The sequence below is a fragment of the Marmota marmota genome, unplaced genomic scaffold (genome assembly GCF_001458135.2).
Source record: "Marmota marmota marmota unplaced genomic scaffold, marMar, whole genome shotgun sequence".
Lineage (NCBI taxonomy): Eukaryota > Metazoa > Chordata > Mammalia > Rodentia > Sciuridae > Marmota > Marmota marmota.
The window spans coordinates 67,454,907-67,481,739 of NW_026000174.1; the positions used below are offsets into that span (position 1 = coordinate 67,454,907).

At 48.8% G+C, this 26,833-nt stretch overlaps 1 protein-coding gene and 1 long non-coding RNA gene across 3 annotated transcripts; one reads left to right on the forward strand and one right to left on the reverse strand.

Annotated features, from left to right (window-relative positions):
• Nucleotides 1–26,570, forward strand: Pola2 (DNA polymerase alpha 2, accessory subunit). Of its 2 annotated transcripts, XM_015478252.2 has the most exons (18): nt 1–426; nt 4,658–4,782; nt 5,159–5,250; nt 5,430–5,487; nt 9,260–9,366; nt 11,652–11,845; nt 12,398–12,486; nt 14,202–14,357; nt 14,972–15,034; nt 15,784–15,826; nt 19,507–19,631; nt 20,227–20,265; nt 20,949–21,022; nt 23,905–24,013; nt 24,231–24,337; nt 25,011–25,070; nt 25,328–25,454; nt 26,168–26,570. In XM_015478252.2, exons 1-18 carry the CDS (start codon nt 348–350, stop codon nt 26,315–26,317), a joined length of 1,797 nt encoding a protein of 598 aa, XP_015333738.1. In that variant the 5' UTR covers nt 1–347; the 3' UTR covers nt 26,318–26,570. The 2 variants fall into 2 exon arrangements, with proteins under 2 accessions (XP_015333738.1, XP_048645086.1); XM_048789129.1 differs by lacking the exons at nt 1–426; nt 5,159–5,250.
• On the reverse strand, nt 18,696–26,170 carry LOC125612153. The gene is made up of 2 exons (XR_007342494.1): nt 25,529–26,170; nt 18,696–25,095 (listed from the first exon to the last, which is right to left on the reverse strand). It is a non-coding gene; the product is annotated as an uncharacterized LOC125612153 (long non-coding RNA).
• Nucleotides 26,571–26,833: the final 263 nt, after the last annotated feature.

Consider the following 26,833-nt stretch of genomic DNA (forward strand, 5'->3'; position numbering starts at 1 on the left):
CGCGCAGCGCAAACCATTTGGCGGGTTTTCCCGGCTGCTGGGTTCTGCTTCCCCAGCTGAGTAGCTCGGAGGTACCTTTTCCCCGAGCAGGACCTCCTCCGTCTCGAGGTTTCCGCGCCTTCCCTTCGGAGCTCTGGGGGGCTACCCCCACAGTAAAAATAAAAAGTATTTCGGTGTGATTGACGCCTGGGCGCGAGGTCGTAGGTCGCTTGGTGACGTCCGGTCTCGGGCCCAGGGACTGAAAGGATTAGAGAACCTTGCCCTGCTCGTCGCCCCGCTCGCCCGCGGGCTTCTAGGGCTCAGGTCGGAGCTGGGCTGGCCGGGCCCCCGGCCCCTGCTGAGTCGCCATGCCCGTGTCCACCCAGCAGCTGGCGGAGGAGCTGCAGATCTTCGGCCTGGACTGCGAGGACGCCCAGATTGAGAAATGTGAGTCCTGCGGAGTCGGCCGCGCGGCGGGAGGAATTAGGGGAGAAAATTTTGAGATTGGGATGTGGGGGCTTCGGAATGTGCCCGGGATACCCCTGGGGTCCGGAAAAAAAAAAAAAAAAGAACAGAGAGCACGATTTTAAATCTACACGGAGTGTCGGAAGGTGGAATTGGGACAAGCCAAGTTCAGACTGGACCCGAGGGCATCCCCGAGGCTAGAGGTTGCTGAAGGAAGAGAGGTTTTAGACTGTAGCTTTCTGTTCTTGGCTCCTCCCTGTCCAGTCCACGGAAACTCTAATACTGACCCAGCCCTTCTCTTGTCAACCTATTGGTGGTCTGGACAAATATGAACCCCTTGTGGTGGGTTCCTACATTTGAATTTTAGCTTTGGAAGGAACTTCGGGGAGCCTGTCAGCTCCCTCTGTGTCTAGATGGAGGAACACAGAAAAGGAGAGTTTATTGCTAAAGTTATGTGTGAACCCCAGTCCAGGGCTCCAGCAGGTGGACCGATGGTAAGGAATTATTTGAAGTAAAATCTCAAGAGATGTGAAGTTCTGTTTTAAAACTGGGAGGGATGTGCACCTGCCCTATCACTCATCAACTTGCTTGTTGCTGTTTTGCAGTCCTGGGGATGGGATCCCCAGCATCCGGTGGGTGCTAGGCAGGTGTTGTGCTCCTGAGCTACACCCCCAGCCCTTCATCCACACTTTAAACTTATTTTAGAGATAAAACCAGAATGCAAGCATATTATTTTCTGACGAGAAATTCCTTTCATAGACATCAGAATATTTCAAGTCCCTAAGGAGAATTAAAAGGAGACTCTCAGGCTGGGGTTATGGCTCAGTGGTAGAGCACTTGCCTAGCACGTGTGAGGCACTGGGTTCAATCCTCAGCACTACATATAAATAAATGAATAAAATAAAGGTCCATCAACATCTAAAAATATATATATATTTTAAAAAGGAGACTCTCTTTTCTTAAAAGGAGACTTGAAAAGGAAACTAGTCAGAAACTTGTTTGGCAAACATGAAATCAAAACAATAGGGAACCAAATTTGTACCAGCAGACCAAAATACCTGCTGCTGCAACTCACATAGGCCCATCTGGGCACAGGTGCTGGAATTCTAGACTTTGCATTCATAATGGTTAGCCTCAACAAGACCATAATTGCTTGAGAGTCATACCGTATTTCCCTGGTCTATTCCAAGTCTACTAATGACTAATTTTTTACCCTTCTCCTTTAATGTCTTCTGTCCCATCCTTACTCACAACTGATGAACTTGCTTCCTGTGTTGCTGAGAAAATAGATGCATTAGAAAACTTCCATCAGCTGCTACCATTACTTTTCCCCTACCTGTGTGTGCGGCGTATACCTAGACTTCTGTTACAGTGATTAAACATGTTCCTTGCAAAAGCCAAACTACCCACTTGAGTCCTAAATTCCATTTCTTCTTATTTCCTTAAGGACATCACTCCAGTAATTCTCCACTCTTACATATTTGGGGGGGATTTATTGGGGGAGAGTACTGTGGATTGAACCCAGGATGCTTTACCACTGAGCTACATCCCAGTCCTTTTTCTTTTTCTTTTGTTTTGTTTTTTAATTTGAGACAGGTTCTTGCTAAGTTGCTGAGGCTAGCCTCCTGCGTAAGCCTCTCAAGTCACTGAGATTACAGGTGTGTACTGCTGTGCCCGGCACATATTTCTGTTTTTCTCTCTCCAAGATTTTTTTTTCCTAAATAGCATAGAAATGTTGTTCTTACCTCTGTCTGTAAAGTATCCTGTTGACTCCTCTTTCAGCTGGAGTTTTCTTCTACAGCAAACCTCAAAAGGGCTGTGTGTACTTGCTCTTCACATTTCTCTTCCTGTCAGTAAGCGCTCCCTCGTCTCACCATTTCACTGAAACTGCTGTTACCAAAGTTCCTATTGACCTTCAGCCTACCAAAGCCAGGGATGAATTCTCAGTTCTCATCTAAATTACCAGCAGATTTGACACTGTTCATCATCTCCTATTTAATAATTTATTTATTTAGCAGTGGAGTCACACCATGTTGCCCAGGCTGGCCTCAAACTCTAGATCCCCTCCTGCCTCAGCCTCCTAGATACCTGGGATTACAGGTGTGCCCCGTGGCGCCTGGCTCATTTCTCTTCCTTAGTATGCATTTTTCTCTCAGCTTCTCTGTCCTTGCTCCTGGTTTTTCTTTAGCCTTGCTCGTCACCTCTTACAGGCTTTGCAGATTCATCCTCATTTTAGCGTTGGAGCATCCAGGGCTCCTATCTGGGACCGCTGCTTTCTAGATGTGTTAACTGTCGTGGTCTCACCTGGTCCCATGGATTTATATCTTATTTAATTGCTGCTGTTCTCAAATTCATGTCTCAGCTGCACCTCTCACCTGACTGCAGGTGGTCTGTCCTGCCTACTTGATGTGTCCTGTTGGATGTCTAATTGGCATCTCCAACTCCAAGTCTAAAACTAAGCTCCTGGTACCTCCTCCCTCTCCCAGGAGCAGTTCTCCTACTCTTTCCCCCATCGCAGGTCATAATCACTCCCTTTTTCTACTTGCCCAGGCTAAAAAATGAACGTCCTCCTTGGCTTCTTTGTTTCTTACACCTCACATCTGGTCAGCAGATCCCACTGGCTTTATCTTCAGGGTGTACTTTTTCCTCAGCTTTTTTCTTTTATCCTTCTTAGACAGTAGAGTGCATTTTGACTTGTATGTACATGGAGTATAACATTCCAGTTAGGATCCCATTCTTGTGTTGTGTGTGATGTGGAGTTTCACCGGTCGGGTATACATATGAACACAGGAGGGTGATGCCTGACTTATTCTCCTGTTTTTTCAGGCTGTACTTTACCAAGAGTCACCACTTGTCACCACCTCCACTGCCTCCACTTTGATCCAAGCCACCATCATCTCTTTCCTCTCACTTGGATTTTGCCATGATTCTCTTTCTTTCTCGCCCCCTAACCCCTTTTTTTTTTAAGATCTGGAGGTCAGGGCTGAGGATGTGGCTCAAGTGGTAGCGCGCTCGCCTGGCATGCGTGTGGCCCAGGTTCGATCCTCAGCACCACATATAAACAAAGATGTTGTGTCCACTGAAAAACTAAAAACATAAATATTAAAATTCTCTCTCTCTCTCTCTCTTTAAAAAAAAAAAAGTTNTTTTTTTTTTAAGATCTGGAGGTCAAACCCAGCTCATGCTAGGCAAGTGTTCTACTGAGCTGCATCCCCAGCCCCCAGGATTTCTTTTTTCTTTTTTTTTTTAAAGAGAGAGAGAGAGAGAGTGTGTGTTTTTTTTAATATTTATTTATTTTTTAGTTTTCAGCGGAAACTATGTGGTGCTGAGGATCGAACCCAGGCCGCACGCATGCCAGGCGAGCACGCTACCGCTTGAGCCACATCCCCAGCCCCCCAGGATTTTTTTTTTTAATATACATATTTTTAGTTGTAGATGGACACAATACTTTTCTTTTATTTGTTTATTTTTATGTGGTGCCGGGGATTAAACCCAGTGCCTCACACATGCTAAGCAAGCGCTCTACCACTGAGCCATAACCCCAGCCTCCAGGATTTTTTAATTGTCCCCCCAGCTCCTGTCCTTTTTCCCTTCAGTCAATGCTTAACACAGCATCCAGAGATCCTGTTAAATGGAAGTCAGATCATGTCACTGTTCTGTTCAAAACATTCCAGTGATTTCCTACTTGCTCAGAGCACTCTGATTACAGGGTAATTACAGGACAAGCAATTTGGATCCCTGTGCCCTTTCAACTCCTCTTCCCTCTCCTTGCTCCCTAGCCATGTGACTTTACTGATCCTGCTTCTACCTCAGGATCTTTGCACTTGTGGCTTCCTCTACTGAAATCTCTTCCCCTAAACACTGCCTGACATGCTCTTTCACTTCCTCCAAGTCTTTACTCAAATGTCACCTTCTCACAGAGACCTTCCCTAATCACTGTATTTGAATTTGCCAACCCCTTCCCCAGCTTCCTGATCCCTTCCCAGCTTTATTTTTCTACATAACACATTTAACCTTCTAACATATGGCCTATTTTATTTATTTGTTTGATAAACTTTATGAGAACAAGGTTCTTCTCTGTCCTGTTTGCTGCTGGGCTACACTAGTAGATGCTGAATAAATATCAACCAAATAAATAGAGGATTATTTTCACTTTGCAAAATGAAAATGAAGAATGAACCAAATTCTTACCTGTCCCCTTTTCCCCCCATAGTGGCAGAGCTGTGTGTTCTGTACGGACAGAACGAGGAGGGGATGGTGGGCGAGCTCATAGCCTTCTGCACCAGCACCAAGAAAGCTCACCTCACCCCTGAGGTCCTGAGCACTTTTGAACATGAGGTAAGAACAAAATGTGGGCAAACTGACGATGTCCTCCTGCCCCTGCTCCGTAGGGGTGTGTGCAGTGTAGGCAGGAGAGTGAGGGCTTTGGAATCAGGCCTGGATTCCAGGCCTACTGTGAGCTTGGGCAGGCTACTTAGTATCTCCGAGCCTTAGATTTCTCTTCCATCAAGGATTCTAATAATCTATATTTTTGTGGTTACTGTCAGAATTAAATGAGAATGGATGTAGAACCCCTAAAATTACTCAGAAGATGGTGTTATTAGAATTGTTATCTTTGATTATATTTGAATGCCTATTATTATCTCAAGGCTGTGGGAAATGCTTCCCCCATTGTGAGACTACAGGTTAATAGTGAACTGTCTTTCTTCCTCAGATTCTGAGCAAAAGATTATCTAAGACCTGGCACAGTAGCTCCAAGGACAGTGGGCATGCGGGCACTAGAGACATCATTTCTATACAAGAGCTGTATCCTTTCCTGCCAAAAGTTTTCCATCAAGTCACATATTGTACTTTACAATTTGCCTGTGGTAGTAGGTGGAACTTAGAAACAAATAATAAAAGTTACCTAATATTTAGATTTCTATTTAATCAGCCCTTGCCTTAAGTGGAAGTTCATTATTGTTTTCCTTAACCAATGTTTTTAGAATTGAAGTGGAAGAAGAAGAGGAGACCCTTTTGAATTCTTACACCACACCCTCTAAGGTGAATATATGTTGTGTACAAATTGCATTCTATAAGTAGCAGTTCTTAATATTATCACAACCTATATAGATCTGAGGGGGAAAAGCAATCACTCCCCTATAGTTCCTACCATATTTCTACTTTGCATCTTCCTTCCAACTAGATACATAAATATTTTACGTAATAATAATTGTGAACAATTAAAAAAAAATTTAAAAAAAAATAAATAAATAATTCAGAGTTGGAAATTAAAAAAATAATAATAATAATTGTGAACATACAGTTATCCAGCTTTTTTCAGCAAGCATATTATAAGTATTTCTGTAAATACAATTTCTCCCTAATTGCCCCCATTTTTTAATATTTATTTTTTAGTTGTAGTTGGGCACAATATCTTTATTTTATTTTTATGTGGTGTTGAGGATCAAGCCCAGGGCCTCGCACGTGCTAGACAAGCACTCTACTGCTGAGCCACAATCCCAGCCCCAATTGCCCCTTTTTTAATGGTTGCAGAATTTTATACCAAGTGGAGATACTGTAATTGAATAATCCATTCTGTGGTGTTGGACCCCAGTGTGAGAGGCTCAGTAGAGTAATGATAAAGTATTGCCTTCAGAGTCTGAGTCAGTTAGTGAACAACTTAGTGTGTTGTTTTGTCACTGAGCTACAGTTTCCTTACCTATAAAATCAGGATTTACTTGTTCAGGTATTGAGCAGCTACTGTATGCCAAGCATTGTCCTAGACACTAGGAATGGGCAATCAATGAAACTGGCTTGAGGCAGGCGCAGTGGAGTGTGCCTGTTGTCTCAGCCCTTGGGAGGCTGAGGCGGGAGGATCACTTGAGCTCAGGAGTTCAGACCAGCCTGGACAACATAGAAAGACCCTGTTTCAAAAAAGAAAAAGGCACTGATGGGTGCTGCCCTTGAGAAGCAGCCCCCACCTTGGATGGCTTGAAGATAAAATGAATAAATAAAGAACAAGGCCCCCCTTGGCAGTGTATTCAGCAATAGCCATTACCAGGGATTGAACCCAGTACACTCTACCACTGAGCTACATCCCCAGCCCTTTATTTAGTTTTTATTTTGAGACAGGGTCTTGCTAAGTTGCCAAGGCTGGCTTTGTACTTAGGATCCTGCCACCTCAATCTAGGGACCACTGGGATTACAGGTGTGCACCACCACACCCTTTATATTAATTGAATTTGTGGGAATCCATGAACATGGAGTAAGCCTAAATTTTTCAAAGCAAATCACGTCCTAAGAAGCTAAGTTGTTTTGGTAACCTGATTGAAGAACAGAGAAACCAAAAACATGCCCTGTAAATTTTCGTACACAAACCAGATGCATAAAATATTATGGGAAACTGGGGCTGGGTGTGGCTCGGTGGTAGAGTGCTTGCCTAGCATGTACAAGGCTATGGGTTTGATTGAGTCCCAAGCCCACTCCCCAACCTACAGGAAATATTTCCCTTCGAGTTTGTTAAGATTGAGAGACTGTGTATAACTCAACTCCCAACTCGCCCAGAGATGATTTTCAGAGTCCATATCCCAGTGAAGGACACCTCCATTCTTACTTTGCTCAGGCCAAGAACCCTGCAGACCTCGAATCCTCTTTTTCTCACACCCCATCCAACTAGCTTCCAATCCCATCTGCCTTCCTTCCAGGATCTGGCCACCTCCCACCACCTCTGTCAGGAGACAAAGGGCCCACAGCCTCTCTGTCCCCTGAGCAACTGGACAGCCTCCTCTCCAGTCCCCTGGCTCTTTCTTCCTTGGCCTCCTCTAACCGATTCTCCCTGCAGCAGCCAGTGTTCCTTTCAGAAGAAAGCCTGGCCAGGATTCTCATGCTCACCACTCCCCGTGCTTCCTGTCCTCCCTGCTGACATTTACAGCCTGACCCAGGCTGTGACCCAGTGACGAGCTGGCCCCACCCTGCCCTGCCCTGCCCTCTCCTCGGGTCCTCCACACCGCTCTCCTTTCTGGTCTTCAGACATGACAAGAATAAAAAACGTGTCCAGCTCAAACCTGCCTCAAATGGCAGACCCCACCTCATCCCTGCCATGGCTTATTTTCTTGCTTTGTGTATCTCCACGGGGCTTGGTACCCCCAAAGTGAGTGCCTCCGTCAGAGTGGAAGGTTCTGAGGATGACACTGGTTCATCTGCTTTTCCCTAATGCCTGGCCCATGATGGTTGTTGAATTGTAGAAGAATCTTTAGGGGAAGTAGNCATAGCTCTGTTGGAGGAGTGCTTGCCTTGCATGCACGAGGCCCTGGGTTCAATTCCCCAGCACCACCAAAAATAAACAAATAAATTGTTTTTAAAAAATCAGTGTAGGTACCTAAAGTTTACATTTAGACTAAGATTATAACTCTGTGTGTGTGTGTGTATGTGTGTTTATATTCCCCCCAGTACTGGGGAGTGAATCCAGGGCCTTGCACATTCTAGGCAACTACTCTACCTCTGAGCTACATCTCCAGTCCTAATTTTCATATATCTAAAACTGGAAAAGTATTAAGTATCAAGGCATATTCAGACATTGTTCTTGTATGAGGAAAGCAGCGTGGAGGGTTTGTTGATCTGGTTACCATGCAGCTACTTAATGATTTTGAATCTGTTCTTGGCTTCTATCTCTTGCAGCCACCATGGAACCACAGCTGGGTGGCATGACTTAAATACACCAGCAGGAGGAGCTCTTGGGCAGGAAAAGCTGCAGATGAGGCAGCCTCCTGGTTGTGGGCTGGGCAAAGATTTGTCTTTCCTGTTGAACTCAAATTATTCTAGTTATTCTAGGAGCTCTGGGTCTCTGGCTGGATTTTATCCTTCATTCTGAGCTTATCTTTGGATTCTTGTTGATGAGCCAAAAGAAAAAGAAAAAAAAAAAAAAAGCACCAAACCCAGAAGTGACCATGGATGAGGTGTTTGTTAACTATTCTCCAAGTATGAGCTCAGCCACGTTATCTGCTGGAGTCAGTCCCATCTTTAATTTGGAAAATGTGTGGTAGATTTGGCCAGAGTGAGTGTAACACGGTTCCACCCCTTCTCAGGAAAATGTGTGCAGGCACATCAAAACTGCATTGCCAGACTGGGGTTGTGGCTCGGTGGTAGAGTGTTAGCCTGGCACATGTGAGGCACTGGGTTCAATCCTCAGCACCACATAAAAATAAATAAATAAAATAAAGGTATTGTGTCCATCTACAAATGAAATAAAATTAATCTCAATTTTAAAGAAAATTGCATTGCCAAACTCAGATCTGTTCTAAAGCAAAGAGACAGGGACAGAAAGCGAACACACCAAAGATTTGACAGGACAGATTGCCCTCCTGGTGATCCTTTTTATGGTGGGTGGGATGGTGCATGCCTGGAATCCCAGCAACTCAGGAGGCTGAGGCAGGAGAATCACTACTTAGAGGCCAGACTGGGCAAATTAGACCCGTGTCTCAATAAAATTTTGAAAGGGGTTGGGGATATAACTCAGTGGTAGAGCACCTTTGGATTAGATTGCCAGTACCAAAAAAAAAAGGTTTTTTTGTTTTATTGGGTTTTTTTTTTTTTTTTTAGTTATTTAAAAAGAAAATATTGCTTGTGTTTTCTGTAATTTCCTTCAAAATGGGGCCAATGTTGTTGAAGATTTCTTTCTGGAATTATACTTGGAAGATGGGACCTTGAGGGACCAACCGTTTGTGTCCTATCCTGTGCCCTTCATTAGGGCACTGGTGGCCCTTTTCTTCCTCAGGAGCTCTACACATAATCAGCAACTTGGGTCCAGGGTGACTAGGATCTTGTTTGTTTCCAGGGTCCTCAGAAGCGAGCTATCACCATGCCAGAAACCCCCCTAACAAAAAGGAGCGTGTCTACTCGTAGCCCACATCAGCTCCTCTCTCCATCGAGTTTCTCTCCAAGGTATGGATCCTACTAATTCAGGTGCCCGGAAGGAAGCCCTCCTCCCCTTTCTCTGGCTGCCTGGCAAAGGCTGACTGCGGAGTAGCTTATTCGCCGTGGGTGGGTGTGCAGCTCTGGCTCGGCCGCCCGGCTCTCTCTTCCCTGGTGGAAAATTCCCGTGTCTTATAGTAGCCGAGGAGACCCACTTTCCGCCCACTTCTCCAGGGCTGGTTTCCTAGGTCAGGAACTGAGGCCTGATTGGAGGCAGCCCATCTGCTCAGAAGCCCAGAGTCTTGCCAGTAGAAACAAACATTTTTGCCTGCTTTTGTCAGTTTGTTTCTTCTTTTTGTAATCTAAAGTGTTTATTTTCTAAAAAGCATAACATACATCTTTGTTCATAATGTTGCATAACCTGTTTGTTGTTCCTCACTCAGGTTACAACTAGTTTCTGAGAGTTTCCTTGTCACCAAGACTCTACACGGACTTAATTGATATTTTTTCCCTGCTGCCACCACTGCACCTAAATCCACAGAGATCATATGTGACTTTTTGAAATCCGTAAATGATATGTCTTATGTTAGGGAATCCTATAGGTACGTGCTTTGCTGAGTAGAAGTGTTTACAGGTACTTTAGAGGACGCTTGGGAACCATGACGTTAACCATTTAGGGAAATCCCAACCACCAAGAGTCACCACCCCAGATGCATACTTTTAGACCATCCAGAATACCTTGGAAAGGCAGAGACAGAAGCTCTGCAGGCTTTCAGGATTAATGGTCACGAACTTTGAAGGACAATTTGATTTCACCGTGGTCCAGTAGAGCTTGGGAGAGATCTTAGACTGCTTTTTATTTTTTATTCTTTTTACTGAGGATTGAACCTACGGGTGCTTAACCAGTGAGCCACATCCTTGGCCTTTTTTTATATTTTATTTAGAGACAAGCTCTCACTGATTTGCTAAGTGCCTTTCTAAATTGCTGAGGCTGGCTTTGAACTCCCAAGCTGCTGGGATTACAGGCATACACTACCATGCCTGCCTCAGACTGCTTTTGGAAACAAGCTTAACTAAGAACATCTTTGAAACCCAGTGTGTGGCAATGGTTCTTGTGGATGCCCCAGCCCCTTACGGGAGCTTAGTTCTCCAAGCTGCAGTCCTTTGAAACCCGCGCACCTGGTTGTATGAAAGGGCCGTGGAGTCTCATAGGGAGGAACTCAGAGAAGTCAGGGATGTGCTGCCTCGTCAGTTTTTTTTGTTTGTTTGTTTTTTTTAATTTTTTTTAATATTTATTTTTTAGTTATCGGCGGGCACAACATCTTTGTTTGTATGTGGTGCTGAGGCTCGAACCCGGGCCGCACGCACGCCAGGCGAGCGCGCTACCGCTTGAGCCACATCCCCAGCCCCTGCCTCGTCAGTTTTTAATACACGCTAATAAAGCTGACATCAGAAGCTGGCTTTGTAATTTATGAAAGTAACTTGTAAATTATTCAGGTAGAGGCAGCATTGGAGATGGAGATAATTAATTGAGCTCATTTTCTATAGCGTCCATCTGGAGAGAAGGAACGGTGGCCCCAGAGGCAGTAGTGCCCCATGTAAGATTAGTTCCTGAAGAGTTTTGGTGCAGTAAATGAAGTCTGTTTTAAGTAGACCTGTCTGGAGGTACGTGATGTTCACAACTGAAGGATTAGAGCAGATCAGCAGTGTCTGTGTGTTCTGGTGTGATTCTCCAGCCAGGGAGTAGAAATATGAGAGCTTAGCAGTTGGCCTTGGAGCATGGGAATGTTTGCTCACCAGTGACTGTTAATTCATGACCTCTGCACCTCCTTAGACACCAGGGAAATTGGTAATGTTGCTAACATCATTTTATTGTTTTTTTTTTCCCCCTACCTTGGACTGTATTGTGAATTTTTATATATTCTCGAGAACTTTTGGCTTATGCACAGTTCCAGGCTCAGAATGTCCTGATAAATCCTGACAATTCATAAGAAGAAAGAAAAATGATACCTGAAACTTGCTTTTCATTCGATTCAGAGTTTGAGTTGTGTCTTTGTTTAGTTAATACCAGGATGAGAACCTTTTAAAATGATGTTTCTGTCTTTAAACTTCTCTAAACACGTTTGGTATTCCTCCTCGATCTGGTATTCCTCAGCCTCTCATTCCTGAGATTCCTGAAAGGTCCCAGTATGTCCAATCCCATTACGCTGATTAAAGACCATCTTGGTTTTTCTCTAGTGCCCATTTCCCAAATGTAACCCTGTTTATTCCTCCCTCCTGTTAGCTGTGAACACTGTCTGTTTTGTTCCCCTTAGTGCTACTCCCTCCCAGAAATACAACTCAAGAAATAACCGAGGAGAAGTGGTCACCACCTTTGGCTCTGCACAGGGCGTGTCGTGGTCTGGGAGAGGAGGAGCTGGAAGCATCAGCCTGAAGGTCCTGGGGTATCCAGAGCCACTGACTGGGAGCTACAAATCCATGTTCCAGAAGCTCCCAGACATTCGAGAAGGTGATCGGTGTTTCCCTTTGAAATTCTGGTGGGTGTAAAACCCCCAGGAGGGGTTTAGAGAAGTAACAAAGGCTGGGCTGGGCTGGGCTGCAGAATAAGCTCCAAGGCAGCCTTTGAATACCCAAGCTGGTAGAGTCCTCGGGTGCCTGTTAGAGGAGGGGCGCTGGCGGTACTGTCAGTAACTCTCCCAAGTCCATCACTTTGCCAAGGAAGAAACATACCCACATCCAATATTGAAAACAGGAGCTACGAAAGAAATTCCGTTTAAAGTTAAGGACGTTTATGGCTTCTTCCTTGGGAGCCCTCTCCAGGTTGCCTCGACTTGCCCAAAACTTCAGTAGAACCTGAGGAAGGGTGGCGATTCACACTAACTCCCTGGGACTGGGCCATGTGACCCCTATATTCAGCAACCAATGGGCTGGGGCTTTGGATGTCCAGGCACCTCCCTGCCTCTGTAAAATGACTGACAAATATTTCACAATGTGCCGTGTTTTCTTTTCTTGGCAAGTGAAATGTCTTAAGCATAACGCGTTTTGACCTCTGGGGTTACAGTTCTGACCTGTAAGATAGAAGAACTTGGCAGTGAACTCAAGGAACACTACAGGATCGAGGCCTTTACTCCTCTTCTGGTCCCAGCCCAAGTAAGTTGTTCTGAGAGTTCTCGCGAATTAGTCTCACGGTGGCAGAGAGACTTCTGTCTTGGTTAAGTTGGGCAGAATGGGTCCTTCCGAAGAAGCCTTATGAGTGTTCCCGCTTGGATCGGGGTCTTGCCCTAAGCCAAGGCTGAAGGCTTTGTTCCCCTTGGAGGTGAGGCAGAAAGCCCAGGAGAGTTCCACAGGTAGAAGCATTCAGGAGTCCGGGATAAGGTGGCAGCGAGAATGGGATTTCCAGAGTCTCATTACCTCAATACTGTGACTCCCCTGGTTCCGCCTCTGTATTTGCAGTGACTCCCCTGTTTTGGTCCAGTGACAGCCGGTAGTATCTTTGCATCAGGGTTAAAATCTGGCATATGTGCTGGTGCTTTCTCTCTTCATCTAAGGAGAGACCTCCTGCAAGATTCTCTTTGTGTGAGTGCGATGCTGGGGATTTCATTCGGGCATTGTACAACTGAGCTACACCCCCAGCCCATTTTTTTTTTAATTTTGGGTACCGGGGATTGAACTCAGGGGCACTCAACCACTGAGCCCCATCCTCAGGCCTATTTTGTATTTTATTTAGAGACAGGGTCTCACCGAGTTACTTAGTGCCTCACCTTTGCTAAAGCCGGCTTTGAACTCATGATCCTCCTTCCTCATCCCCCCATGCTGCTGGGATTTCAGGCGTGTACCACCACACCCACATGCCTGGCACTCACAGCCCTTTTAAAAAAAAAAAAAAAAAACTGTTTTAGTTGTAGCTGGACACAATACCTTTATTTTTATTTTTATGTGGTGCTGAGGATCGAACCCTGCACCTTGCACGTGCTAGGCGAGCGCTCTATCGCTGAGCCACACCCTCAGCCCCCACAACCCTTTTTTAAGGTATGATCTCACTAAGTTGCTAAGTAAGGCTGGCCTCAAACTTGTAATCCTCCTGCCTCAGTCTCCCAAGAAGTACCTGTGCCACCATACCTAGCATGCAAGAGTCTACAGTGTCTTTGTCATGTGTTTGCATCCAGGGAAGAATGATCCGTTAGGAAAAAGATATGCAAAACTGCCCTACTCAGGAGTTTTGGAGGAATCAGGAGGAAGTATGGGTAGGGGCAGGGATGCACAATCATGGAGGAAAGATTAGACTTCCTCTGTTTGTTCTTAAGAGTGGGAACATGACAGAGGAAGCCATTGGGGGAAAGATTTTGTTCAATCTAACGAAGAACTTCCTGTTCAGAAGCAGCATGGTGTGTGACTAGGGATGTGGCTCTGGAGCCAGAGTCCTGCACTTGAAACCTAGGCTTCACCTGGGTTTGACCTTGACCGAGTTATCTAACTCTCTGCTCTTGTTTTCCTCGTCTTAAAATGGACATGTTGTGAGAATTAAATGAGTTAATACACGTCAGCCCTGAGAACAGAGCCTGGGAACCAGGCTCCATAGGTGGGAGCTATTACGAAGCCCACTACTCGTGGATGCCAAGGTTATGATGGGTGTGGACAAGCGCCCCTTCACTGGAGATTCAGGCAGCCTCTTGGAGGGGCTCACATGGTGGGTGGACTCGGTGCCCCACCTCTGGTGGTGATGTGGTCAATTCAGAGTCAAGGGGATACTCAGCCAGAAAAGCGAGTGTTGTGTGGGGTTTGTTTTGCCTTTGCCCTGTTGCCTTTGGATGTGGCGCTGCTGTCCCAAAGACTGTCATACTTACATTATTCCATTTTTTCCCTAGGAGCCTGTCACCCTGCTGGGCCAGATAGGCTGTGACAGCAACGGGAAACTGAACAGCAAGTCAGTGATTCTGGAGGGAGACCGGGAGCACTCCTCAGGTGCTCAGATTCCAGTGGACTTGACTGAGCTCAAAGAGTACTCTCTGTTTCCTGGACAGGTGAGATAGGAGGGCCTGCCTGGGGTGCAAGAGGCCACTTGCACATATGAGTGCTGCATCTTGGGCAGCTGCTTCTGGATTTCTGTCTCCGATGCTGTGAGATGTGGCTGCTGGGCCTGAGGCACCATTGTAAGGATTCGGTTCTCCCTGATGGGAGAACCCAAGGTGTGTGACTGTGGGTAGGGCACTTACCTTTCTGAGCCCACAGTGTCTTCATCTGAAAAGTGGTAATGATAATTCTTACCCATGGGATGGTTGTGAGAATTAGGTCATTTATGTGGAGCATAATTATTATTACTCTAAAGCCCCCTTGATTTGTTTTCAAGAGCCAGGCATGGTGGTGCACCCCTGTAATCCCAACAATTTGGGAGGCTGGGACCGGAGGATTACAGTTCAAGACTAGCCTTAGCAACTCAGCAAGACCCTGCCTCAAAATAAAAATTAAAAGGGCCAGAGTTGTGGCTCAATGTAGAGCACTCCTTGGTTCAATCCTCAATACCACAAAAAGAAAAAGAATCTGCTAAGTTTACAGTTGCAAAATACTTTTTAAAGTAATCTATTCAAACCTCCTATTTGTCTACCTGTTTAGCAGTCCTGTGTTGTTTCTCTTTCAGGTTGTGATTATGGAAGGAATTAACACCACTGGCAGAAAACTTATTGCCACCAAACTCTACGAGGTACAGGGTAGCGCCCCTCCTCCCTCTCTGTCGGCTCCAGGCACAGGACATGCAGTCCTGGGTCCTAGGAAAGGGTCCTTCTTAACAACCTGCTTAACAGTCAGTTCTTTCTATAGAGTGGACCCACCTCTAGGCCACAGGTCAGCAAGCCATTCTGTAAAGGACCAGATAGCAAATATTTCAGGCTGGGCGGGCCATAGGCTCCTGTCAGTCACTCAGCTCTGCCATTAAGGACAGAAACAACCCCAGACAACCCACCAATGAATGTGGCTGAGTTCTAATAAAACTTTATTTATAAAAATGGGAAGCCCCCAGATTTGGCTCCAGGCTACAGTTCACCTGTCACTGCTCCAGGTGACAGCCCTCCAGAGACTCTCATAGGATGCCAGGGAAAGCACAGGACCCCTCTCTCCCATCCTTGCCTGGAAGTAGACTGATGTTCCAGGCACCTGCTTTGCTGCCACTGGCTGCCAGGCATTTTGTGAGAGTTTTATCAGTGACCTCCCATTGCCTGGGCTGCTTTGCACTCAGAGCCATTTAGAAAAATGACAGGTCCTCTTGCCCCTGGGCTGTTAGCTCCAAGGAGCAACAGAGAGAGGTGGGCCCTCCCCTCACACCGCCCCCTGTTCTCCCACGACACACCCACAGCCCTCTGTTCTCCCACGACACACCCACAGACAGCCCACTCACCTTCCTTACCAAAGTGAGGGTGGAGCGAGACCTCAGCTGAGCTTTTCTCCTGTTTTAAGGGTGTGCCGCTTCCGTTTTATCAGCCCACTGAAGAGGACGGAGGTAAGTTTGGGTTCAAAAGCCAGTTTTCCAACAGTGAGGGTGGCAGACAGGCTTTGGGAGGGCGTTGCACAGGCCCAGGAAGCTCCGAGGGCTTCTAGGGGTGATGTAGCTGCGCAGTGAGGACATAGCCCATCTGTGGACGCCCGGCCCTTTGTCCAAGAGCCCCAGGTCCAAGCCTCATGACCTGGTAGTGTTATCACTTCTGACTACAGGAAGCACATCCTTTAAAGACCACACTGACAGGCATTTGGAAGTTACTTTGAAAAGGAAAAAGATGTGCATTTTTTAAAAATAACTTATTGGCATCCTGGATCGGATCCTAGAAGAGAAAAGAGCACTGGTGAGAAAACTAGGGAGCTCAGGATAAAGCCAAGAGTTAACTGTAATTAACATACCAAGGTTCCTTATGCCATAGTTACCTAAGGCAGAAATGTTAGGGTGCGCTGGGTGAGAGGCAGGCAGGAGTCCTGCGCCATCTCTATCTTCTAAAGGTATTCCAAAATTAAAAGATTATGTTAAAAAAAAAAAAATCTAGGGGCTGGGGATGTGGCTTAAGAGGTACCGCGCTCGCCTGGCATGTGTGCGGCCTGGGTTCGATCCTCAGCACCACATACCAACAAAGATGTTGTGTCCGCCGAAAACTAAAAAATAAATATTTTTTAAAAAAATCTAAGAAAGCCTGTTGTTGATTTGGAACTAATCTAGATAAGGAAATGCAAAAAGAAACTTAGGCAAACTTTGCCTCAAAATATTTGTAGGCAAACTTGAGAACATTATATTAAGCAAAATAAGCCAAATCCAGGAAGTCAAGGGTTATGTGTTGCTCATGTGGAAACTAAGAGGAAAGAGGAAGAGAAAGGGAGGATCTCATGAAAATCAGAGAGAGATCAGTGGAGTAGAGGAAAGGGAACGGGGAGGGAGGAGGGGACGGAAAGGGGAACTGGGGGAGTGATATTGACCAGATTATACTTATATTGTGTGCATGTACAAATAGATACCAACAAATCCTACCATTGCACACAAATATAATTTACCAGTAAAAAATAGACAAAACATCTAGGCATTTTTCTAAGCAAAGTGGAACACCATTAGAGATGAAAAGCAGCGCCAGGCTCTCCCGTGGGATGACTTCATCTTACTGCCTGACTTATGCCCCACCAGGAGCTGGAATAAGAAGTTATTCTTGTGACGGTGGGAGCCAAGATGTGTTGGCCCTGTGCTGTCCACAGGTGTCAGCTGAGCACCTGAGATATAGCTAAAGCTACTACTAAGGAACTGGATTCTTAATTTTAAAAGATACTCAGTTCAGATATTGAAAAATGTGTAATTAGCTTGGAGATAACTTGGACACGTGAATTTATTTATTTGTTTGTTTGTTTATTGAACTCAGGGGGCACTCAAACACTGAGCCACATTCCCAGCCCAATTTTGTATTTTTATTAGAGATAGGGTCTCCCTCAGTTGCTTAGCACTCACTGTTGCTGAGGCTGACTTTTAACTCATGATCCTCCTGTCTCAGCCTCCCCAGCTGCTGGAATTACAGGCGTGCGCCACCATGCCCAGCTCAATTTCTTTTTTTCAACTGTAAATCTCATAAAATCTAAATAACTGTCAGGTATTTCCAATAAATGTGTAGTATCAGAATTGAGATGAACTAAAAAAACAACTTAGTATGAAAATAATACAAAATATTCCACTAGATTAAAAAAAAAAAAAAGGAGTAGACTCAGGCCCAGCTATTCAGGAGGAATACAAGTTCAAGGCCAGCCTGGACAACTCAGCAAGACCCTGACTCAGATTTTTAAAAATTTAAAAACTGGGAATGTGAGCTCAGTGGTAGAGCACTCCTGGATTCAGTCCCCAGTACACACCCACCCCCCAAAAAAGATGAGTAGTGGATGGCAGACTAGCGTATTGTCACTACCCTGTGCCAGTCAGCAGCGTGTGAGGTCATTCTTGGAGATGACCTAGAATCAGGAACAAAATTTAGTAATTTATGACATTGCACGGTTTATCAGAAAATATGTGTTTGTGAGGAAAATATGTGTGTAAAGGGTGGCATGGTGGTATCAGATCAACTTCAAGGGATGAATCAACATGGCTTAGGTACCAGGAGCCCGAGCCATGGGCCAGGAGCTTTTGGATGAGGAATTAAACAGACGGTTGTAGAGATACGAATGAGACGTGGACCTCGCCCTCTCAGCACTCACTATGTCCTCTGGTACCTTTACGTCTCTGGTAGGCACACAGAACCAACCCGACTTTGTCCCCTGCCCACCACCACACAAACTGCTTTCCCATTGAACGGAATGCTTTGTCTTTGTTTGTGGGGCCGCTGTGGCGGTGGTGGACTGAGTGATGCCCTTCCTGTCCCTGGAACCTGTGAAGATGTTGCCTTTTATGGCAAAAGGAACTGTGTTATTAAGTTAAAGACCCTGAGATGGGGAGATTGTACTGGATTACCCAGGGGGCTGCCTGTCATCACATTGGTCCTTATGAAAGAGGATGGCAGGATGATCAGAGTCAGAAATGTGAAGCTGCCGGCTTCCAAGATGGAAGGCAGAGCCATTCACCAGGGAACCCAGGTGGCCTCTGAAAGCTAGAAAAGACAAGGAAAATGGGTTCTCCCCTAGCCCACCTGCCCTGCCAGTACCTTGATTTTAGAACTTTTAAATCTCCAGAAATGTAAGATGAAAGATTTGTTTTAAGCCACTAAGTTTGAGGTAAATTGTTGCAGCAATGCTCGGAAGCTATACAACTGCATGTTAGGAAGCCAGAGTTCTGGGCTCTGGGTGGTCAGTGGTGGAGCACTTGCCTAGACTGCGCTAGGTCCCGGGTTCAATCCCTAGGACTGCCAAAATTTTTTTTAAAAAGTCAAAGTTCTTAGGATTTTGTTGTCATTGTAAGCTACAAAAACTGACCCAGATCAATATCAGAATTTGTTCAGGGAAATCCAGGCAGCTTACAGACTGGACAGGGGCTGGAGACCCAGGCTTGGGACCAGGACACAGGCCCAGCAGCTCTTGTGTCCAGGTAACAGGAACCCCCCCGGCTCTGTCACCCAAACACATGACTGGAGTAGGGCTCCAGCCTTCCTCCTGTCCTGGGACAGGCCCTCTCCAGATTCCAGACCCCAGCAGGAAGGTGTGAATGGCCTGAGCTGGGTCATGTGCCTGGCCCTGGGCTTGCCGAGGACAGAGCACCTGACTTCCAGTCCCACTTGCCTGCCCTGTGGGGAGAGGGCCAACTCTCCAAAAGCAAAGCATCTGCTGTTAGAAAGTCTGACAGGAAACAGCACCTGCAGCTCCCCTTCCAGGCCTTCAGCCTACCTGCCTCTGGACTCTCCAGCCCCTCTGAACCCGCATGGTCCCAATGCTGAGCACGATTGAGTCTCAGTGAGGGTGAGGGCTTTCCTGATGGCCGTGTCTTCATGTCCCTCAGGTACACTGCTGGGAAGCACTGCTGTGGCTGTGGTTGTTTGCAGACCTGCCTGTGTCCTCCACCTGGTGGGGTGCCCTTGGAGGAAGGACGAGGTCTTCCTCCTCTTGGGTCCCCAGGCCACACACATATGGAAACGCAGTGTGGGGACTCCCAGGGCATTTTCCTCCAGAGGCCCTTCCTGCTCCCACCACCCCAGTGCCCGTCCTCTACTCAAGACCTGACAGTCCTTTCTGTCTTAGATTTTGAGCAGACCATGGTCATGGTTGCCTGTGGGCCCTACACCACGTCTGACAGCATCACCTACGAGCCCCTGCTGGACCTGATCACTGTCATCAACCGCGACCGGCCGGATGTCTGCATCCTGGTAGGAGCCCCCGGGATGGCTCTGTGCAGGGAGGCGGCTGGGGAAGAACAGCAGAGTCAGTCTCAGAAAGGGGTCTTGCTGCTGTTCCAAGTCTTTCAGAAACATGTCAGTTCTTGTTGTTTTTAAACCCTTTTTAGTTCTCCGTCTGCATCTCTAGAGAGGTGAATGTGATCTAGAGGCCTTCGCTAAATCTAAATGCCCAGCTTTTTTTTTCCTCTCTCCATTGATTTTACAATATTCTTGCCTCTGTTTCCTTTTTCCAGCCTTTGAACCAAATCTTTTTGTGTCTAAAGTCCTGCTGTTAGCATGGTGGTCAGTTGTCCTTGCTAGATATAGAAAGAAAATAGCCCAGTGCCCTGGGGAGGGGCAGCAGTACAGGTTGTGGGCCCTGGGAGCCCTCTCCACAGGCCTCAGGTGTCTCTGCCTGTGGAGTTGGCAGGGCGCCCCCTGCCGAATGTCCCCAAGTTCTCCAGGCAGCCTTGGCAGGACAGGGGACCCTGGGCAGAGAATGGCAAGAAGTCACCTGTAGGTGTTTGCAGACTTGTACGGTCCTGACTTGTTCTTTTGGTGTCTTTGTTTCTCCCTTTCGGGGCAGTTTGGTCCTTTCCTGGATGCTAAGCACGAACAGGTGGAGGTAAGTGCCTCGGGATGGTGAGGAGGGGGACCGGGCACTTCCCTTCGGTCCAGGCCTTGCTTTTATTTCCACTTTCCACATCTATAACAAACCTAAATTAAACCTGTGGCTAATCAAAAAATATTGTAGCCAGGCATTAATAAATATCTTGAATTTGAGGTACTCATTTCACTAGGATATAAGGCCATCTGGAAACTGGCGGGGTGGGGGGTGAAGTGCACTGGTTTCTTTGTGGCACTTGGTGCTAAGGCACAAGAGCAGCGGCTGAAGTGCAGGCACCCCTGAGGTGGGAGCTGTGCTCTGACCATATCTGACACGGCCACTGCCCTGAGCTGGTGACCATCTGGCTATCCTTAGATCCATAAAACACAAATGGCCCTTCCTAGGACATCCTTGTGGCCAAGGCCAGGGCCTCCTGCCCTTGACTCAGGCTACTTCACCTTCCATTGACAAGATTTCAAAGCCCTCCTCTTCCTGCTAGTCTCTCTCAGCCTACGTTCAGCAGATTGATTCTTCCTCACGTACTCCCCACCCACCTGTATCCAGCTCCCGGTGGACAGAGAGCGCGTCCTTTTCATCCTTCAGCTCCAAGCCCGACAGCCATCACTCAAGGGTCACCTAGCAAGTATGACAAGTGAATGACACCAGAGACCACCTCTAAATCCCCATCCTTTCCCTTGCAGAACTGTCTGCTGACAAGCCCATTTGAAGATGTCTTTAGGCAGTGTCTGCGAACCATCATCGAAGGGACGAGAAGGTCAGCACTCCAGATGCTGGACAGAACCCAAAGCTTCCTCTTCTAGGGCTTCCCACTAAGAAACCGGAACTATTTAAACCTTAATGTTAGTTCCCATCCTTTTGAACTATGAGATCAGATAGAACCCTTGAACTTCAAGTGTACAGGCGCCAAGTGATGCGGTGGCTTTGTGAAGCGCTGAGATAAACCAACTTGAAAGGAAAAGCTGCACCAGCCCTCGCTCTTCCCTTGCTCTTTCTCCTCTCTTTCTATTTCTCATTCTGTATGCACCCTGGTGTCCATGGGGATGTTCTGGGATGGCTTTGAGAGGTCCTTATGACTGGCAGCAGAGCCCATGAGGCCTAGGCTTCTCCTTGGGCGACCATTTTGGGGTGAGCCAGTTCCTTCCCTGAGTTGGTGCTTCCCGTGTTCAGTGGGACCTGCCGAGGATGGGGATCTTAAGGGACTGCAGAAGTCACAGCAGTGATGGAAGAGCTGTGCGTTTCTAATTTGAAAGGAGAGTCGGTCCCAGGAAGAGTCTAATGCTAGAAGCAGGACGTGATGCGGGAAGCTGATTCTCCAGTCCTGTCCCTTTTCCCAGGTGCCAGGGGCTGAAGAAGTTGGTGTAGTAACAGAGCTTCTCGTGGGATCTGCCTGCCCGTAGCTGAGCTCATAAAAACAAATATTGCTGTGCTGAGCTTTTAAAAACAAGCCTGTAACAAAGGTGGTTTTCAAAACAAGGTGCATAATCTTCCACCTTTGGGCATGAAAACAGATCCCCAAAGTGATTAGTCATAACACTTCCTTCTCCTACCGGCAGTGTGGGCCAGTGCAGGGGGCAGCAGACCTGAGAGTGAGCACCCCAGTAATTCACCCCGGAGCCAGAAGACAGGCTGGGCCTGTCATCTGAAAGTCCTCCCCACTCCCTCCCTCAGTGACAGTGACACAAGTGCCTTCCCACTTCCTCAGATCTGTCATGATGCCAGCCAGGTTCATCAGATCTGGAGAATGCTTAGAGCTCAGGAGACACCCTCCCCAACCCCCACACCAAAAATTAAAAGCAGCAGCAGGATCGGGGCCACATGTCCCTGTTGTCAGCCATGGGAATCCATAGGGGCTGCAGCAGGGCCCAGCGTGGCTGGTACTTGCAGTTTGAGGCTGGGTTCTGATTTGGGTTCCTCACCCCATGTGGTATTGACAGCAATGATACAAACAAGGAACAGACCAGGCATTGTCACCCTGAGGCGGGCACCCAGCACTACCAGGCACTTTCATCTGCAGCCAGTGTGTGCCACGGGGCGGGAGCTGCCCCACCCTTCCAGAAACAGTATATAAGTGGTCCTTGGCCGAGGACTTCTTTCTATTCCTAGAGGTCAGGAATGCCAAGCACTGCGCTCGTTTGTCAGTAGAGGACAGAGCCAGCAAGGAAGGACCAGCTCCTGTGCTGTCCATGTGAGGGAGCGGCTGTGAGACCCCCCCCCCCAATGTGATGTGTGAGGTTGTGTGATACTGAGACAGTTGGAATTTTCTTCCTGATCCCTCCCCCAAAGCCAGGAAGCTGTTTCCTCCTCAACAAGCTCACTTCCAAATTCGACCCTGAGACAGCAACTCCAGCCTCTGACAGCAGCCAGCTGTGCCTCATTCTTTGCATGCATCACAGATTATGAGTCCTTGGAACCTAGAGCCAAGATGTCCCCAGTCCCCTCCCCACTGGCCTGTTTGCCAGATTCCAGCACCAGAGGGGGACTTGAATAATATAATGAGGCTTCAGTGCCAAAGGGATTGTAATTAATACGCAGAGTGCCCTTGGTCTCAACATCCTGGTTTCCTTTGCCGCACGCAGTCTGGGTTCACTCTTGGGAGTAGGCATGATGGACAAGTGATAGGGTGATAGCAGTCAACACTGAGATCACACTTGAAAATCCCTGTGCCTATGCCTGCAGGGCCATAGCATTGTCAGCAAGAAAAGGAGCTGGAAGCAAGAGCTGTTGGCAGGTTTTAAACATGCCCCAAAGTAATGCTTTACGCCTGTTTGGTTTACAAAAGGCCCCTCTGCCAACCAAGCTGAGGAGCCAAGGAAAACGGCTTTTCCCCCTTTCCTCTTTTGTGCAGCCGGGGAAAATAAACAGTTGGCCTAGAGAGTTAGCAGCTTTCCCTCATGTTGTGGCCCTAGAGATTCTCCTTCTGCCTCTGTTAGAGCAGACATCTGCTGCCGTCTCTGCTTCTGCTGTTGCTGTTAAGTATGTCTTCCACTCCTGCGAGCCAGTCGGTCCGAGGTTGAAACCCGGGCGCTGGCACAGAGAAGCCAGCACGTGTCCTGCGCGTCTTCACTGTCCTATCAGGGCCCAGCCTGTGGCTACTCGAGGGGTTTCAGCTTGATCTTGAAAGTACTAAGGCAGCCTCCGATCTGCCCAGCGTGCCTGATTTCTCCCTGGACAGGAGTCCCCAGCTTCTGTGGCAGAACCTGGCCAGGCGTCTGGGGGACAGTTCAGTGCCTCTGCTGTGTGTGTCCAGGGATCAGGGGTTGAACTACACGCCCAGTGCCTGCTCTGAGCCCGGGATTCTTTGGCCAAATCCTCGTTGGTCTAGATTTTCTAGATCTCAATTTCTTTTCCTTTTTCTACCAAATAATAGTTTTCCTCTGCCCCCCAGTGGGATGCCACACAGAGGAAGGGATGGTGTGTCCTGGGCCACAGAAGCTGGTCAAAATGGATGTGTGTACATGAGGGCAAATGGCACTTCCCTTGCGTGTCCAGGGTGGCAGCCTCTCTGGGGCAGAGCGCCTTCCATGGCCACCCTGCCGAGGGTCTGCGGTGTCCAGCCCTCACTCCTAGGCCATGTGGCCCACTGCCTGGACCCAGCGGCTCTCACTGTCTCTCTTTTCTTGTGTTTTGACAAAGCAGCTCCGGCTCCCACCTGGTCTTCGTCCCGTCCTTGAGAGACGTGCACCACGAGCCTGTGTACCCACAGCCGCCTTTTAGCTACTCCGATCTGTCTCGGGAGGACAAAAAGGTGCCAGCCCCCCCTATGACAGCGAGGCACAGGGGCAGCTCTTGGGGGAGGAGAAGCCTGTTTGGGGTCCCCACGCAGCCTGGCTCTTAGACATTCTGTGACAAGCAAAGACGGTTGTGAGTCTGCTGCACGTGGGTGGGTCCCCTCCAGTGTCTCCGTCGTGGGCAAGTGTTTCCTGCTGCCCTGTGCCATGTGTGTGTCCCACCTTCTGATTCAGCGAGTGCAGTTTGTGTCGGAGCCCTGCAGCCTCTCTGTAAACGGGGTGATCTTTGGCCTGACGTCCACGGATCTGCTGTTCCACATGGGGGCCGAGGAGATCAGCAGGTAAGAGGTACACTCCAGGCCGGCAAGTGTGGCAGCCGGCGACCCGTGCGGTGCTGGGCAGTCCTGACCAGCGTGTCCTGAGGACCGCACTTCATGCCAAGCCCTTTGGCCATGTGCCATGTCCCTGTAGCCGAGAGCAGTGGACACATTTGTTGCCCTCACTCATCTAAACAGCCTGTGAGAGTCCTGGGGGCCCCGTCTACTCCAGCATTTAGCTGGGTCTTCCCCACTCCTCCCTCCCTCCACCTCCTGGCTTGTGACCTGGGCAGGCGAGGGTGTCCTCTTTGTGGAGGGCGGGCCGTGGGTTTGCCCTCCAGGGTCTTCTCCCGGTGGAACAGGGTGAGGGGTAGATGCAGCCAAGTCTGACCTTTTGGTTTGGCGGTTGGCTCTCCCACCCTCCTCGACAGGGAGGAGACGGGGGAATGAGGTGGTTCGGGAAGGTGGGTGGGTGCTCCTGGTGGCTGCCAGTGGGGTGCAAACCTTGGGTCCTCTTGGCCAGGCCATGTGTTGGCCTTGATCACCAGGGTCCCTGCTCTCCCTCACCCCTGGTGCTGCCTCCCTCCTGTGGGGACAGTGTGCTCTGCTCCTGGCAGGGCTAGGCTTCCCCAGAGGTGTCCTGCTGCTGCATCTTGGCCACTCAGCTGGGTCGCTCCTCTTCTGTGCTTGTTCCCAGCTCCTCTGGAACCTCAGACCGACTCAGCCGCATTCTCAAGCACATCCTGACCCAGAGGAGGTGAGTGCTCGCTGCCGCCAGCTGGCTGCAAAGAGAGTACTTTGGGGTCATGGAGCAGTGACAGCTCTGACTGTCAGAGCCTCCACCAGGCCACTCACTACCAGGGGACGTCACCCTGTCACCAAAAGCCTGCATTCTGTCTCCCCAAACAAAAGAAAGAGCCGGTCGGTGAAGACAAGTGCGCGGAAGTCGGCGCAGAGGCCTGGGGCAGAGTCCCTGGTCCCCGCTGCTGCTGACCCTCTCTCTCATCTCTGCAGCTACTACCCACTGTACCCTCCCCAGGAGGACATGGCCATCGACTATGAGAACTTCTATGCCTACGCACAGCTGCCGGTCACCCCAGACGTCCTCATAGTCCCCTCGGAGCTGAGGTACTTCGTGAAGGTAGGTCTGTGCTGGCTTTCCTGGACCTCCAGAGCTGGTCTCTGCCTTTCCCTCCCGGGCCACCCAGCACTCACCCTTTGTAGGTCTGCTGAAGGGCATGGTGGCCTCTGTGACCTAGCCCTGGGCCTCGTGGCTTTGGGGGAGAAGGTGGGACAACATGACAAATCCGTGGGTGAAGTGTAGCTGGAATGGAGCAGGAGCCACCGGTGAGTGGGAAGGCCTGGCACAGTGGCTCCCACCAGGCGTGTCAGGGTGGCCTGGAGCGCGGCACACGGGCCCTGCCTTGCCCCTCGGTGCTCTGGTGACTTCCCGCGGGATCCACTGAGGACACTTGGAAGCAGCTCAGGAGCCACTGTGGTCCCTGTACCGCGAGCCCTGCCTGCTGGGCTGAGTCCGTGTCACAGGGAACCCCCCAGGCAGTCCCCGTTTTCCAGACCAGAGCCGGTCCAGCCTCGGGAGGCAAGTTGTTTCTCATCCAGAAAACAAGAAACAGCTGGATCGGTTTGTCTCCGAGTATGAGCGCCGACTGTCTTCCTCCAGGGCACCTCTCCTTTGTTCAGTCTCAGAGACGCAGGAGCAGTTCAGAGTGACCATGTGATGGCCTCTGTTTCCATTTTACAAAACCTTCTTTGGGGTCTGAGCATCCGGCTACTCTGCCACATCAGTCCCCAGTTGAGGGCCTCTAAAGCCGGTCTTCTCCCTTCCTTCCCCAGGACATCCTCGGCTGCGTCTGCGTGAATCCCGGGCGCCTCACCAAAGGGCAGGTGGGCGGCACCTTTGGCCGCCTGTACCTCAGGAGGCTGCTGGTGGCCGGAGAGATGAGGCAGAGCCCATGTATTGCTGCCCAGGTGGTCAGGATCTGAGTCTTCGGGCCTCGCCACCCTCCTTGTGCAGCACCCAGGGGAGCAGCGGGCTCTGAGGACCTGGGTGTGGTGGGGCCCTGGCTCTGGGTCAGGCTTCCCTGAAAGGAAGCTCTCACCCTGGAATGGACACCAGTGTCCGAGGGGAGCCAGCTGGAAACAGTGCTCTGGAAGGGCGGGAAGGCTTTGGGATTTTTCTACGTGAATCAAACCCACAAACAACTTTTGGAGAAATAAAAATAAATTGTGAATGTAACTTCTGCGTTTAATCTTTCTTCCACTTTCTTTTTCCTGGTACTAGCCAAAGAATGTTGCCTATTTGACCCGTGTCCGGGGAAGGCAGAGTGCCGGTCACACTGGGTTTCTGCCAGCTCCTTGGGACTCTGGCCCCACCCTCATCCTCCCCAGGCCCCCTTGGCTGCCGAGCTGAGGAGGGGCGCTGGGCTTGGCCCTGGAGCTGGGCTGCGGAGCCAGCGCTGGCGGCGGGCCCAGCCCTCCCCACATGGACGTGCTGGGGTC

What these genes read in the sequence shown, in the direction of transcription:
- Pola2 (XM_015478252.2), top strand. Translation starts at nt 348, where the DNA reads ATGCCCGTGTCCACCCAGCAGCTGGCGGAGGAGCTGCAGATCTTCGGC. An exon ending in ATCATTTCTATACAAGAGCT is followed by an intron (nt 5,251 to 5,429) that starts GTATCCTTTCCT and finishes CAATGTTTTTAG; the next exon opens with AATTGAAGTGGAAGAAGAAG. An exon ending in GCTCCCAGACATTCGAGAAG is followed by an intron (nt 11,846 to 12,397) that starts GTGATCGGTGTT and finishes CTGGGGTTACAG; the next exon opens with TTCTGACCTGTAAGATAGAA.